General features: G+C 44.7%; 1 protein-coding gene across 2 annotated transcripts in view; it reads left to right on the forward strand.

The window, feature by feature from the left end:
• The first annotated feature begins 253 nt into the window (after positions 1-253).
• Positions 254-16,619, forward strand: part of MARVELD2 (MARVEL domain containing 2) — a 50,424-nt gene continuing 34,058 nt past the window's right edge. The window contains exons 1-3 of one of the 2 annotated variants that reach the window (XM_077462474.1): positions 254-350; positions 8,097-9,288; positions 10,739-10,780. In XM_077462474.1, coding sequence (XP_077318600.1) covers positions 304-350; positions 8,097-9,288; positions 10,739-10,780 — 1,281 coding nt within the window. In that variant the 5' untranslated portion in view covers positions 254-303. Of the gene's footprint in view, positions 510-8,096; positions 9,289-10,738; positions 10,781-16,619 lie in introns of both variants that reach the window. The other variant, XM_077462475.1, reaches the window with a different exon arrangement.

The raw sequence follows: 16,619 nt of genomic DNA on the forward strand, positions 1-16,619 counted from the left end.
CCAAAATGAAAACAACCTGTAGTTGTGCTTTGATCCCCCTGTCAGTGTCATGTCACCTGCTGCTATGAGGCAGGCTTTCTCATTGGCCAAGATTCAGGGACTCTGTCTGGATTATATGCTTATGGTCTACTGAGGAAAGTTTAGAATGGAAGAGCCGGCCATGACGTGTGGTGTTCTATGGGCTCAGTCACACACAGGAAGCGTGACATAATGGACTACACAGAGGTGAGCCAGATCCTGCCTGACTAGTACCTGTGAGGAGGGCGGGGCCGATGTCGTCATCCAGAGAGAGGGCACAGTCACATGACCGGGAGAGAGGAAGCCTGTCCCGGGGAGAGTGCAGGTTTCAGGTGAGAGTGCCCACGTTAAAGGAGAACAGTGCTCCATACATCCCTATGGAGAGGAGGTAACCCCGACACAGGAGACATTCCATACAGAGAGAAGAAGAAGGACGACGACACAGAGAGGGCGGGAGACATGCCCGGAGTCTTCTGAACATCGCACAGCAGGTGACATCCTCACTCTGCTTCTACTTTGTTTACTAAACACAGTTTGCAGGAGTAGTGTTCAGGTCTGCAGCCATAGAATAGACATCCTGAAATCTCACAGACACCTGCCTGATTTTGGACAACTCTCTTGACACTGAGATCTGATCCTGGGATCCAACACTGACCCCAGAATCCAGCTTTGGGGTTCAACCCTGGGATTTGAAACTGAGATTGGACCCTGGATCTGACTCAGGGATCCAATCATGGGATCCAGCTCTGGGGTTCAACCCTGGGATCTTACACTGAGATTGGACCCTGGATCTGACTCAGGGATCCAATCATGGGATCCAGCTCTGGGGTTCAACCCTGGGATCTTACACTGAGGTTGGACCCTGGATCTGACTCAGGGATCCAATCATGGGATCCAGCTCTGTGGTTCAACCCTGGGATCTTACACTGAGATTGGACCCTGGATCTGACTCAGGGATCCAATCATGGGATCCAGCTCTGGGGTTCAACCCTGGGACCTTACATTGAAATTGGACCCTGGATCTGACTCAGGGATCCAATCATGCGATCCAGCTCTGGGGTTCAACCCTGGGATCTTACACTGAGATTGGACCCTGGATCTGACTCAGGGATCCAATCATGGGATCCAGCTCTGGGGTTCAACCCTGGGATCTTACACTGAGATTGGACCCTGGATCTGACTCAGGGATCCAATCATGGGATCCAGCTCTGGGGTTCAACCCTGGGATCTTACACTGAGGTTGGACCCTGGATCTGACTCAGGGATCCAATCATGGGATCCAGCTCTGGGGTTCAACCCTGGGATCTTACACTGAGATTGGACCCTGGATCTGACTCAGGGATCCAATCATGGGATCCAGCTCTGGGGTTCAACCCTGGGATCTTACACTGAGGTTGGACCCTGGATCTGACTCAGGGATCCAATCATGGGATCCAGCTCTGGGGTTCAACCCTGGGATCTTACACTGAGGTTGGACCCTGGATCTGACTCAGGGATCCAATCATGGGATCCAGCTCTGTGGTTCAACCCTGGGATCTTACACTGAGTTTGGACCCTGGATCTGACTCAGGGATCCAATCATGGGATCCAGCTCTGGGGTTCAACCCTGGGACCTTACATTGAAATTGGACCCTGGATCTGACTCAGGGATCCAATCATGGGATCCAGCTCTGGGGTTCAACCCTGGGACCTTACATTGAGGTTGGACCCTGGAGCTGACTCTGGTATCCAGCTTTGGGGTTCAATCCTGGGATCTGAAACTGAGATCTGACACTGAGGGTGGATCCTGGATCCAACCCCGGGATCCAGTTTTTGGGGTTCAACCCTGGGATTTGAAACTGAGATTGGACCTTGGATCTGACTCAGGGATCCAATTATGGGATCCCACTCTGGGGTTCAACCCTGGGATTTGAAACTGAGATTGGACCCTGGATCTGACTCAGGGATCCAATTATGGGATCCCGCTCTGGGGTTCAACCCTGGGATTTGAAGCTGAGATCTGACAGTAAGGTTGGACCCTGGATCCAATCATGGGATTCAGTTTTGAGGTTCAACCCTGGGATTTGAAACTGAGATCTAACACTGAGGTTGGACCCTGGATCTGACTCCAGGATCCAACCCTGGCATCTGACCCTGGAATCCAGCACTGACATCTGATCTTAGGATCCAGCTTTGGGGTTCAACCCTGGGATCCGAAATTGAGATCTGACTCTGGGATCCAATTTTTGGGTTCAGCCCCTGGATCCGAAAATTAGATCTAAAACTGAGGTTGGACCCTGAATCTGACAACGGGATCCAGCTTTGTGGTTCAACCCTTGGATGCAAAACCGAGGTCGTACCCTGAATCTGTCTCCCGGATCCAATTCTGGGATCCAGCTTTGGGGAACCCTGGGATCCAAAACTGAGATCTGACTCTGGGATCCAACCCTGGGGTCCAGTTTTTGGGTTCAACCCTGGAATCTGCAACTGAGATCTGACCCTGGATCTGATCCAGGGGTTTGGTGCTTTGACTGACACTGAGGTCCATAATTTAGGTTTAACTCTGGATCTGACACTGGAACTTGATGGTGGGGTCTGACCCTGGGCTCCAGCATTCAGCTAAACACTGTGTATTCATAGTTTTTTAAAGGCATTTTTTTATATATTAAAATAACAAATGTGTTATACTCTCCTGCTCTGTGAAGCCCTGAACCTCCTCTTCTGGGGTCCCCAGCCAGTGACTTTGGCTCCTCCCTTTTATGTGTCTAGTCCCATAGGAAGCCACTTCCTACGGGGGAAGACATTGGGGGCCAGCTTCCGAAACACACAGCCTAACTCGGGCCCAACCCCCACTCTCTGGTTTGATTGACAGCAGCAGGAGCCAATGGCTCCCACTGCTGCACGAACATCCTGTGAGGAGGGAAAGACAGAGTAGAACAACTGCAGCCGGACACAGTGCTAGATTGATACAGGATTTGGGTAAGTGTTTAACCCATTTGGTGCCAGCCGCATGCAAATATGCGGCTCCTTAGCGTATGGGCCTTGGCACTGAGCAACTGCATATTTGCATGAACTGGTGGTATACAGCTGTGGCGAGAGCATGCAGTTACCTGCGGATAACCGCTCACAATCACTGCTTGCGATTGGGAGCTTTCCGATCATGTGATCGTGGTGACAGCCAATCATGACGACTAAAACCCTGACTCCCGGCATCCTAAACCCCTTTAAAGGCACCGGTTTTAAAGGGTTAATGTATTAATAAATGTATGCTTGTAAATGCAAGCAGTGTAAGTACCTGAATTTGACATAACAGCCTCTTGCAGTCCTTTTACAGCAGAGCTTCGAGGTCAGGGCGAAGCAGCACAAGGTGCTAAGCGGCTGTGTTTTAGTCAAGAAGAATGTTGATAGGAGGAGAGTGTGTTGCTTCTTCTTTCACTGTCCAGTCACAGGCTAAGGGAGGGACAAGACCTGTGAGTGCTGCTGAACTGCAGCAGAGAAATATCAGGTCTGCACCTCTGCTACACAGGGCTGTGCTGTGTGGCAGAGCTGTGTAAATCTCAGGACTGAATGAAAAGAAATTCAAATTCTTTCTGAGATAAACTACTTGTCTGTGTGTTTAACTGTTTGCCTGGAGTTTAGCTTTACATGTTCCCATTTTGTGTAGATATGGAAATTTGCAACAGGCTAGAAGATCTTTTTATTTGATAATGCAAAATAATTAGATGGAAGCATGCCAAACGTGCCAGGTGATAGAGCTTTTACTAACACAACATATCCATAGAGCACCCAATCATTTCTTTGGGGCTGATTGATGGTTGTGCAGCATGGGCATTTTTTGAGATGCATTTGATAAAAATTGCCACTGATGAACACATTACTGTACCTGGGCATGGCATGAATATTTTAGGCGATGTTCAGATTGGTTGCCTTTAATTGCCCTGTGTATTGGTAGCCAAAGTATTGTCAATCTAGAAGTAAAAGCTCTGTAATTGCTCTTTCGCATGGGGGGGCATGGTAAAAAAAAAACAGTGGCTGACATGGTTTTACCACCCCCTGGCCAACCACCAGAGTTCTAACATGCAGCCTGATTTATATCTTAGGCTGCGTACACACGGGCGGATTGTCTTTCCAACTTAGTCCGCTGAACCGTGTTTCAGCGGACAATCCGCTCGTGTGTGGGCTTCAGCGGACTTTTTCAGCGGACAATCTGACGAACAAAGTCTTACGGAATTTCCGTAAGACAGTCCGTTCAAACTTGGTTTTGTCCGTCCAAACTTGGTTTCAGCGGACAGTCCGCTCGTGTGTAGGCAAGTTGGACGGACTAAGTATGGCGCATGCTCAGAAAGGATTTACACGGCCGAAGGTTGCATTGCAGTGTATAGGACGTCGTTTTTCTAGTCCCGTCGTACGTGCTGTACACGTCATCACGCACGCTTTCAGCGGACTGTCTGCTCATCGTGTGTGGTCAAGTCCGTTCATGCAAATTTTGAACGGATTGTCTGTCGGATTGTCTGACGAACTTAGTTGGGCAGACAATCCGCCCGTGTGTACGCGGCCTTTGGCTGCAAAGTTTGACAGGCTTACAGCAGTTGTGGTGCCGTCCCGCATTGTAAAATTGTCATTTGGCCAAAAAAAAAAAAACAGGCATCAAGTTGAGGCAATAGGGCCTTCTGAATGCCTGGCAGTCGCTGCTGTACTCTCCCAAAAAGCAACCCACTGCAGAAACTTTTCAGAGGGTGGTAAGCATAAGGAGCCCTAACTGGTGAGAAATAGGGGACAGTCAGTGAGGAGAGGTGTTCATCCATTTTAAAGGCTTACTGATCTTGTAGTTATGAAGATCTATCCATCTGTGACCAATGTACAGGAGGACTTTGGAGATTTACTAAAACTGGAGCATACATAATACCTGGGATGTGGACGGTGTCAGTTTTTTTTTTTTTTTTTTTTTTTTTTTAGAATTTTAAACATTTTAAATATTTTTTTTATTACAATTCTTTATTTTTATCAGCCCTGTTGGGGGGGGGGGCATTGGTGAGGTATCAGTGGTCTAAACACCCTGACATCAACCCCTTTTGAGACAGGAAAAGGGACTGAGGACACAGATTTCTCTGTAGCCTCATCTACACTGTAAATGAATGGACAGGAGACAGAGGCTCTTCTCCATTCATAAACGGAAGCATAGTAAACACAGTTTACAATGCTCAGTTATGAATGGACAGAGTCAGTGACTCTCTGCATTCAAAAAAGGAAGTAGCCGGTAAATGACAGATTTACCGACTCCTTCGTCCGCTCTCCATCCTGACAGATCCAGGATGGGGGAGGGATGGAGTAGCACAGAGGGGGACCAGAGGACCTGGGAAGCCGCAGGAGGATAGCAGGGGGGCCCGGAGGAGCACAGAGGGGGACCAGATCAGACCAGGGGAGCCATTCGAGGACCTGGAGGAGGACCCGGGAGCCACAGGGGGAGACTGGAGGAGCACAATGGGGGACCAGAGCAGACCCAGGGAGTTGGCGGAGGATCTGGGGAGCTGCAGGAGGACACGGGACAGTCGGGAAGATTGATGCGGGCAGATACAAGCACCGATCTCTCTGTATACCTTTTAATAAAGCAGCTGAAAGATGCGGGAGGGAGGAGAAGCGAATGTCAGCTGCTTTATTAAAAGGTATACAGGGAGATTGGTGCTTGTAACTGCCCGTACCAATCATCTGTGAGGCAGCCCCCCCCGCCACTACACCAAGGACACAGGTATTGAGTCAAGTATTGGAGGATTTGCACGAGTACAAGTATTCATGCAAATGCTTGGTATCGGCACTGATACTAGTATCGATGCAACCCATTCATAGTTACATTGCTAGTCTGGTTAAAAAATACATAAGTCCATCTAGTTCAACCAATAAAAGAGAATAAAATTAAATAAATATAAAAATTCCCTCTCTAATAAAAATAAGACAGTGCTTTTATAGTTGGACCCCTTTTGGAAAGATTCTGATGACTGCACAGGAAGTGAGAAGAAATGTCCCCAGCACTGGAGTGCTATATTGTATTTGACTCTTATGTATGGTTTGTGGACGCCTCTACAATGTATTGGGTCAACTCCCTACTAATACCCATGGTTTTTGGAATGGGATGTCAACCAAGGTCATTAACCCCCTTCCTGCCCGTGCTATAGCCAAAAGACGGCTACAGCGTGGGCTTACTTTGCTTGGAGGGCGTCCATAGACATCCTCTCATGATCGCGCAGCCTGAGTGCCCCCTGTGATCGCCAAGTTCTTCGGACTCAGCTGATCACAGATCGGGGTAAAGGGCTAATCACAGCGGCTCTTTACCATGTGATCAACTGTGTCCAATGACAGATGATAACGGGTGTAAACACAAGCCAGCTATCGGCTTTCCTTTCCTCACACTGACAGAATGAGGAGGGGAGAAGAGAGCTGATAACCGGCTTGTGGAAAGCTGGCTACACACTATACAACTTTTATATAATTTTCTTGTACAACTTTCCTTTAGATTTACCAAAACCATATAATATGAGGTCAAACCTAAACACTTTAAAATTGTATGCAATTAGGCAGGTACTACATAGTTGAAGGTAAATCTAAAGGAAATTGAACAACAAAAGTTGTATAATGTGTATCCAGCTATAAAGGGACATCTACATTCATAATCGGGGTACTGATTATCAGTGTAGTACCATCAGTGCCCATCAGTGTGTTTTTATTTTAATAATTTTTTCGATCTTTTTTCGTTTGTTTAGCAAGAAATAAAAAACCCAGTGGTGATTAAATACCATTAAAAGAAAGCTCTATTTGTGTGATTTATTTTTTATTTTTATATGGGTACAGCGTTGCATGACTGTGCAATTGTCATTCAAAGTGTGACAGCGCTGAAAGCTGAAAATCGGGCTGGACAGGAAAGGGGTGTAAGTGCCCTGTAGGCAAGTGGTTAAGGTGTTATGGCCATGTGTCCTCAAATGTTTGTCCTTGTGTATAAAGGAACACTCCCTATAATCCCAAATTACATAGAAGGTTGCCCACGTTTTAGCACTGTGGTTACTGTAAAAAATGTTTCTTTATCGTACATCACAGGACACAGAGCCTCAGTATTCACTGATGGGTTATATAGGCACCACTAGGTGATGGACACTGGCACACCCTAGACAGGAAGTTTAGCCCCCTATATAAACCCTCCCCTAACTGGGAGTACCTCAGTTTTTTCGCCAGTTTCTTAGGTGTTGGTCACCAGTAAAGATGTGCTGTGCTGAGCTCCGCTGGAAAATCCTTCTGGGGCAAGCCATGCAACCGAATCCACTGTAGTTACTGTAAAAAATGTTTTCCTTCAGATCAGGTTCACTTTGATACTGTTTTTTTGAAAACTAATCTGACAGTGTATTAAAACTGGCAGCTGTGTCTGAACCCCCTCCGCACGTGCAGGAACGCTGCTGGTCACTCTGGGATCCCTTACAGTGTTTCTGCACATTCCCGTGAACTGATTTCCAGGATTTCTACATTACATATCCCATGCGCCAGCTTGTGGAATCTCAAGCATGTGCAGGAATGGCAAGGGGGTCACTACCAGCATACTGACAGGGCCCAAGCGCAGGGGATCTGCAAGATCTCGTAGATGCTGGATCCCAATTCAGGATGGCAGTGCTGAAGAGTAGTGGGGTAGGGAGAGTTCCCCTATAAACATGACAATGCTGCACTCCATGAACTAGTTAGTATATTTTTCTTACTTTTATACAGGAACAACTTTTTGTATTCTAGATAGTAAGGATGGAGTTCCTCTTTGAATTGGTAGAATAGACCGGAGAGATTGGGCACAAGTCACCTGAATTACAAAGACCCAGTTCTCACCTGACGCTTTGTAGCTCAAAGATCCTAACAAGCTTTCCATTGACTAAAAATAATAATAAAAAACACTCAAGCAAAAATGCTCAAAAACTCCTGTACAAGCAATGAAAAGAAGAGCCTGGAAAAAGAATCACAGATGCTCAGCTCAAGTGTGAATGTTGCCTAATTTTGTGTAATTTTCTTTTAACATCTTATTCGCATTGTTTTGTATTTTAAAATAACAATGTTTTATGTTATGTTTTTTTCAGCAAACTTACACAAATGTCTGGAGGAGCGTTGTCATCAGAAATAAGATCCAAAGGCAGGGCGACAAATAAGCGTGCCGCCCAGTATGATCAGGTACCAGTAGAGCCCAATGCAGCTGGCGTTAATCTCCAAGCTTTGCAGGACTGTGAATTGGCTCTGAGCGCCGATCCTTTACCTCCACCTCCTCTACCACTTCATCCTCCATTTGGGCCGGAGTTCTACCCAAGCGATAGTGAGGATCCAGTAACTCCACATGAGCTTAGACCTGTAAGGAGGTTTATTCCAGATTCCTGGAAAAAATTCTTTAAAGGAAAACAAGAGACTGCATGGGAAGAACCAATTTCAGAACTTAACTACATTTCAGGAGGGGCACGGTGCTCTCCTCCACGATCACCATCTCTACCTACTTCTTCAGCACATGGAAAAAATTTGGGAGCAAATTCCAAGGCTGTTGGGAGCTCTTACAAAGATCCATATGGAGGTTCTGGTGGTAGCTACAACTCAAGGAAAGAGGTGGAAGCTATGATTCCTGATGACCCATATGGCTCTTTGGATCGGCATACACAAACTGTAAAGACATACACAGAGATGGTTGAAGACTACAATTTGCGGTACTCTTACATGAAGTCTTGGGCAGGATTGCTCCGGATCCTGGGTGTTGTTGAACTTTTGCTTGGAGCTGGTGTTTTTGCCTGCGTGACTGCTTACATCCACAAAGACAATGAATGGTATAACATGTTTGGCTACTCGCAGCCATATTCTTACACTGCAAGTTTACAAGGGGGATATTATTATTCAGGACCCAAGACTCCTTTTATACTTGTAGTGGCTGGTTTGGCATGGTTAGTGACTATAATTATCCTAGTCCTAGGTATGTCCATGTACTATAGGACCATCCTTCTAGATGCTCACTGGTGGCCTCTAACAGAATTTGGGATCAACATCTGCCTTTTTATATTATACATGGCAGCAGCGATTGTGTATGTGAATGACACAAACCGAGGAGGACTGTGCTACTATCCTTTGTTTAACAATTCGATAAACTCCACATTCTGCCGAGTGGAAGGAGGACAGACGGCAGCCATCATTTTTTTATTTGTCACCATGCTTGTCTACCTAATTGGTGCCATTGTTTCATTAAAGCTCTGGCGGCATGAAAGTGCTAGGAAGAGACGGGAGTATCTTGAACGGGAGGTAAGGCTTATGTTTTGTACTATTGTCGGTTGATCGTATATGCGTAAGGGTTTTTGTGGTGCATTGTTTTCTGATCAGTGGCATTGCTACAGGGGGGCAATTAACTGCTAATCTGATGCTCCTAAAGAGGCCAGGATGTGAGAGGAGTCAGTCGTATGGCACTAGCGCTCCACTCCTATACTGATCCTGCTGACGTCCTGCTCCAGCCTTTTCCCCTGTTTACTTTATACAGAGTTGCTGTGCCCATCCCCCCTCGAAGCCCCTGCTCCCATTCGCGGCTCACTTGCATGCCTCCTGGCAAGCAGAGAGCTGTCAGATTGCCAGTACTCACAGGCCAGAGCCATCACTGACCCTGGCAATCCAGATCCCTTGCACGGACAGGAGAGGAGAACGAGCTGTTTCTGTTCCTCCTCCTGTGTCTGCCCTGCCCACACTCACCGGCAGTGTTGTGCCGGAGAGAAGGGGATGTGTGGGTGGGAGGTTTGAAACCCAGCAGCTAGAAGAGGAAAGGTGCAGCCTGCCGATCCATTCATCTGTCTGTCTGTCTGTCTGTCTGTCTGTCTGAACGCTGTGATTGAAGTCGTCCGCCTCTCTCTCTTCTCTCTCCCTTCTCTCTTGCACCTCCCAGTGACTACTGTGTTGTAAGAGGGACTCTGATATAAGTGGGGCTTTGGTGAGCAGAGGCCCCTTTACATCTGAGTTCCCCTTTACATCCCAGAGCCCACAGAGATCCCCATTATGGTGTAAGTCAAAATTCTCTGTTGTAGGGGCGCTGTATGGACCCTGAATGAAAGAGGGGTTTTTATGGTGAAAATTATTAGGGCCCCCAGTTTTGTGGTATCTTATATGCCCCTATTATATATTATTCCTAGAGTTGCCGCTGTTTCTGATATAACAGTTATTTGGGACACAAGCAGTAGACGATTCTGCAACCTACAACCCATTTGTATACCGGATATGAAGTACAATCCAGTTTTTACAATGGCTCCTTCTATAATATAACATCCGCTATATTACCAAAAGTATTGGGTCGCCTGCCTTTATACGCACATGAACTTTAATGACATCCCAGTCTTAGTCCGTAGGGTTCAATATTGAGTTGGCCCACCCTTTGAAGCTGTAACCACTTCAGCTCTTCTGGGAAGACTGTCCACATGGTTTAGGAGAGGGTCTATGGGAATATTGTGTTTTTTTTTTATTTATTTCCTTTTACAAGCGCTTTTAAGATAGGATTATTAGAGCTAAAAAGTAGTATTGTTTATACTTTATCATATTATTATTATTATTATTATTATTATTATTATCATTATTATCATACAGTCCTTTTCAGATGTATTTTTTTTTACCAGCTGTTTACTTTGTCATGAAACTATCTTCAAGTATACAATATAGTTGATTTGTCAACCAAGGAATGTTTTTGACTAATCTGACAACCTTTTCTATTTCATAGATGAAGTCACAAGGTTCGCACATGAGTCCTCCAAAAGTCATGGTGAGTAATCTTTATGCTCAGCAGCTCCAGTGTTGTTAGTTCATTATTTTTATTTTTTTAATAGCACCTATATTTAAGCTATTTAAAGGAGAAGTACAGTCAAAGCTTGTTTAGCTGTACTTCTCCTGTGGCTCAAAGGATGGCAGTTAGTTCTGCACTCCTGTGACCCATTTTCAGCAGACAGTGGGCTGAAATGCACTGTCTGCTGATGTCGCAGAGCCTGTGTTCTGACATATTGAGTCTGGCCATCATATGGTGTCCACCCCGTACTGCGCATACGCATCGCTTGCGCAGTACAGAGCAGAAGAAGCTTCGGAAAATCTCCGAAGATGAACGGCGCCTGCGCCGTGAGTCGAGGTGGTAGCCCCACCATCCAAGCGGTTATAGGGCTGGGAAAATTAGAGGGCCCCTCGCGGGCTCGCTTCGCTCGCCATGCTTTGGACTCGCTTCGCTCGCCACGCTTTGGGCTCGGCCTTGCTGCGCTTGGCTCTTTTATATTCCAACTCTATGTCCACTTGGATGGTGGGGCTAGAACCTGGACTCACGGCGCAGGCGCCGTTCGTCTTTGGCTATTTTCGGAATCTGTGTGTGCTTTGTACTGCGCATGCACAGTACACAGCGGACACTATCCGATGGGGGACTGTATGTGATCAGACACCAGTCCAGACTTGGACAAAATCTCAACAGTGGAGTTGGGATCCACCCACATGCCTGGACCAGCACCCAGCTCAACCTCTCAGCAAGTCGCTGAGAGTCTGAGCCAGCCGATGCTGCCCCCTCCACAGATCAGCGCTCCATTGAGCGTTGAGGGGCAGAGCAGAGAGCCGGTAACTCAGGGAGCTGTGAGAACCGAGCAATCTGTTGTGTTGGATCGCTCGTTTATCAATTTTAGAGGCGCCAGGGAACAGATGCAGCATCAGACCGATGCTGCATCCACTTGGGTAAGTATGATTATTAAATAAAATAGAGACCTACACTTCTTTTTTTAAGGTTAAAGAAGAAATGTGGGAATTAATGTGGCAGCTACCACCTGCTGGCTCCAAGCCTGAGAACTGAGAAATCACATGATCTCTCGGTTCTCGGTTCGCTATGAGCAGAGAGCAGTGACTGTCAGTTAACACTCTCTCTCTTTCTCTTTCTCTTTCTCTTTCTCTTTTTCTCTTTTTCTCTTTTTTCTCTTTTTTCTCTTTTTCTCTTTTTCTCTTTTTCTCTTTTTCTCTTTCTCTTTCTCTTTCTCTTTCTCTTTCTCTTTCTCTTTCTCTTTCTCTTTCTCTTTCTCTTTCTCTTTCTCTTTCTCTTTCTCTCTTTCTCTTTCTCTTTCTCTTTCTCTTTCTCTTTCTCTTTTTCTCTCTTTCTCTTTCTCTTTCTCTTTCTCTTTCTCTTTCTCTTTCTCTCTCTGTTCTGCCCCTCCAGCACTTACTGGAGTGCCAGGCTGTGGAGGAGATGAGAGCGGCTGGCTCAGGCTCTGAGCAGTGGTCCAGCTGTTGATTGAGCATCTGGGTGGATCCCGACATTATTGTTGGGATTGTTCCAGAGCCTGGAGTGGCTATGTGATGTCAGTCAGGCCAAAAAAGCTTTTTAAAGACCCATTACACCCGGAACTAATATTTCAGCTGTATTGCTGTTGTCAGGTAGTTTCATTGCCTTGCTCTCTTTATATCTTTGGGGTACTCCAAAATAGATCTGTACCTAAAATGTCTAATTCTGTGTTAAGTTGGCCATACGCTAGTTGATTTTTTTTTTTTTTTTTTATTTCTTTTTTTTTTTTTTTTTTTAATGAATGTTTGTACGAACATTTGTAAGAAAATTCGTAGAATTACATTTGATAATTGTCATTTGAAAGTACTTCAAAATTTTGTTCAACAGGCTATTTTGGAATAAATATCTTTTCCTGAATGAAAACCACATTCACTTTTAGGCCCCTTTTCACACGACCTGAAAGTTTGTCACAACTTGAAGCAATGCCTGTGTAATCTTGAGGTCTATGGACCTCAAGTCGTGACTTTGTAGTCCAAAATCGCACAAGTGTGAAAGGGGCCTTATAAATTTGTTTGTTAGAGTTTTTCCATCTTGCTCCTTTGAATTTTCTTGTCACTGTTGTCAAAAACCAACATCGATTTGAACCTATTAACAATTAGAAAATCAAATAAATATTCCTAAAATTAAAGTTAGATTTCATCAAGAGCAGGAGTAGGCAACCTTTGAGAGGTGGAGATCTATCTGAACAACATGAAAGCGATCAAAGATCATTGGGGTTCAGCACCTCCTTCGCTAGTTTTCTATTTTTATTTATTTCTACAATTTTCTTTCTTTATTTTTAGCAGTCCTGTTGGGGGGCCTTGGATAAATACAGTGAGGGGAAAAAAGCATTTGATCCCCTGCTGATTTTGTATGTTTTCCCACTTACAAAGAAATGATCCGTCTAAGTTTAATTGTAGGTTTATTTTAAGACCCCTTTCACACTGAGCGCCTGTGACATTAGCGCTAAAGCACCTCTTGTTTTTGCTGCGCTTTTCGGCTGCTAGCGAGGCTTTTTTTTTACAAAAAAATTTGTAAAAAATCCAGTTTTGCAGCACTTTGAAAGTGCTTTGGAAGCGCTGTCAATTCATTGCAATGGGCAGAGCATTTTGGGAGTGCTAAATACAGCACTCCTAACCAACCCAAAGATTCTGCTTGCAGGACTTTTTGTAACGTCTCTCAAGCACACCGCCCCAGTGTGAAAAGACACTGCAGTGAATGGGACGTGGTTTTCAGGCACCTCTCAGAGGCTATTTTTTAAAGCTAGAGCGCCTAAAAAAAACGCCTCAAGCGGGAAAGGGTTCTAACAGTGAGAGACAGAATAACAACAAAAATATCCAGAAAAACGCATTTCAAAATTTTTTTTATAAATTGATTTGCATTATAATGAGTGAAAATAAGTATTTGATCTCCTATAAATCGTCAAGATTTCTGGCTCCCAGGTGTTTTCTATAGAGGTAATGAGCTGAGATTAGGAGCACTCTCTTAAAGGGAGTGCTCCTAATCTCAGTTTTTTAGATATATAAAAGAGACCTGTCCACAGAAGCAATCAATCAGTTTCCAATCTCTCCACCATGGCCAAGACCAAAGAGCTGTCCAAGGATGTCAGGGACAAGATTGTAGACCTACACAAGGCTGGAATGGGCTACAAGACCATTGCCAAGCAGCTTGGTGAGAGGGTGACAACAGTTGGTACAGTTATTCGCAAATGGAAGAAACACAAAATAACTGTCAATCTCCCTCGATCTGGCGCTCCATGCAAGATCTCATCTCATGGAGTTTCAATGATCATGAGAATGGTGAGGAATCCGTCCAGAACTACACGGGATAATCTGGTCAGTGATTTCAAGGCAGCTGGTACCATAGTCACCAAGAAAACAATTGGTAACACACTACACCATAAAGAACTGAAATCCTACAGCGCCCGCAAGGTCCCCCTACTCGAGAGCACTTGTACAGGCCCATCTGAAGTTTGCTAATAAACATCTGAATGATTCAGAGGAGAACTGGGTGAAAGTGTTGTGGTCAGGTGAGACCAAAATCAAGCTTTTTGGCATCAACTCAACTTGTCATGTTTGTAGGAGAAGAAATGCTGCCTATGAACCTAAGAACACCATTCCCACCATCAAACATGGAGGTGGAAAAGCTATTCTTTGGGGGTGTTTTTCTGCTAAGGGACAGGACAACTTCACAGCCTCAAAGGGACGATGGATGAAGCCATGTATCGTCAAATATTGGGTGAGAACCTCCTTCCCTCAGCCAGGGTATTTGAAAATAGGTCATGGATGGGTGTTCCAGCATGACAATGACCCAAAACACATGGCCAAGGCAACAAAGGAGTGGCTCAGGAAGAAGCACATTAATGTCCTGAAGTGGCCTAGACCGCCTCTAGACATTAATCCCATAGAAAATATGTGGAGGGAGCGGAAGCTTCAAATGCAAGTCTCGAAACCTTAATAACTTGGAAAGAATCTGCAAAGAGGAGTAGGGTAAAATCTCTCCTGAGATATGTGCAAACCTGGTAGCCAACTACAAGAAATGTCTGACCTCTGTGATTGCCAACAAGGGTTGTGCCACCAAGTACTAAGTCATGTTTTACGAAGGAGTCAACTACTGATTTCAAACATTAAAATGCAAATCAATTTATAACTTTTTTGAAATGCGTTTTTCTGGAATTTTTGTTTTTTCTCCCACTGTTAAAATAAACCTACCATTCTAATTATAGACTGATCATTTATTTGTCAATGGACAAAAGTACAAAATGAACAGGGGATCAAATACTTTTTTTCCCCTCACTGTATCAGAGATCTAAACAGGCCCCTGATGTCTCACTTTTGAGATTGAGGACACAGTGCTCAATCTACATTGTTGCAGCCTCAGCTGCACAGAATGAATGGACAGGAAGAGCTCTGCACTGTCTTCATGTTCATTCATAAACTGAAACATAGTAAACACTGTTTACAATGCTTCAGTTTTATGAATAAACACAGTGAGTGATTGGTACTGATCACTCATTGTGTTCATTCAGAAAAGGAAGGGGGGTGGCAAATGACATAATTGCCGGCCTCTTCCCCCGCTCTCCATCCTGAAGATACCCTGCAGCAGCTGACAGTAGGGAGAGGGGCTGCGGAAAAAGGAAGGGGAACCTGGACAGGAGGGGTGATGCTAGAACCAATCCCCTGTATTTTTTATTTTTTTTGCTAAATGGTGGGAGGAAGAGGAGGGCAAACAGCCTTTCCGCTGCCACAGGAGGAAAATACAGGGGATCACACTCCAAGATGCAAGCAAGGATATACTGTACATATCGCTTGTATTTAGACAATATTATTTATTTGCTTTGCTTATCCTGGAGTTAAGCTTTAAAGTATAAGTCCCCTTTTGCTATGCGCGGGTTGATTAGGAGTTTGTTAAACCATCTTGAGTCCCCTCGCAGATATTGGCTTCAGATGAAATTACTATATCTCCTCCCACCCCAGCCAAATAAAGTATACAGCAAAGCTCACTTACATTTATGCTGACAGATCTTGGTGTATTGCTTATGCTGTTTTTTTCTAATATTCTCCAAAACTCTCACAATATCTTGTATAGCAACTACCAAGGCTGTTGATTCAACTGTTCCGCATAAAGAAAAAACAACGTGCTTGCCAAAACAGGACAGGCACAAACTGCGTTTTAGGTTGTTTGCACTCCTATGGAATTTTAAAGAACCGGTTTGCTTGCACAGATCAGGCCCCCGTTGTTTCTCAAATAATGTATTAAACTAAAAGGGCTTTATACAACACACACCATTTTCATAAGTTCTTGGTTCTTAGTCCAACCTTGCGAACAGGATATGCAATGGAGGAATTGCGTTAATCACTTGAAAATAAGGGGATTACAGTGTGTAAGATCACGCAATGCACTGCAACAGGATTTAAAAGGGAGGAGAACTGTAAATTAAATGAGTGAACATTCATTCGTGAAGCCTATCTTATCAGTGGTAATTGGCTCATAAATGTGTCAACCTTCATATGTTGGTAATTGATTGACAGGTAATTTTATAAAATCATAAAAGATTAAAGGACAATTCAAAGTGCAAAAAGTCATGAAAAGCAGTCCATAAAGTGACATTAAACTCTCGGCCTCCTCCAAATTCTTTTTCCATTTTTATTTTTTGCTTTGATCCAACTTCCTGTTAAAGTGGCTACATTCATTCTCCATGGTCCCACTGCATGTAGAAGAAACATAGCCGTCCTCGTCCTCTCTTAGTTGCTCCTGAGATGGAGTAGCAACTATGGATTTGTAGTGTGCTTTTAGCAGTGCATGGGGGGATCACAACTTC

The sequence above is a fragment of the Lithobates pipiens genome, unplaced genomic scaffold (genome assembly GCF_037356315.1).
Source record: "Lithobates pipiens isolate NorthernLeopardFrog02 unplaced genomic scaffold, aLitPip1_a1.2 Scaffold_3, whole genome shotgun sequence".
NCBI classification, from domain to species: domain Eukaryota; kingdom Metazoa; phylum Chordata; class Amphibia; order Anura; family Ranidae; genus Lithobates; species Lithobates pipiens.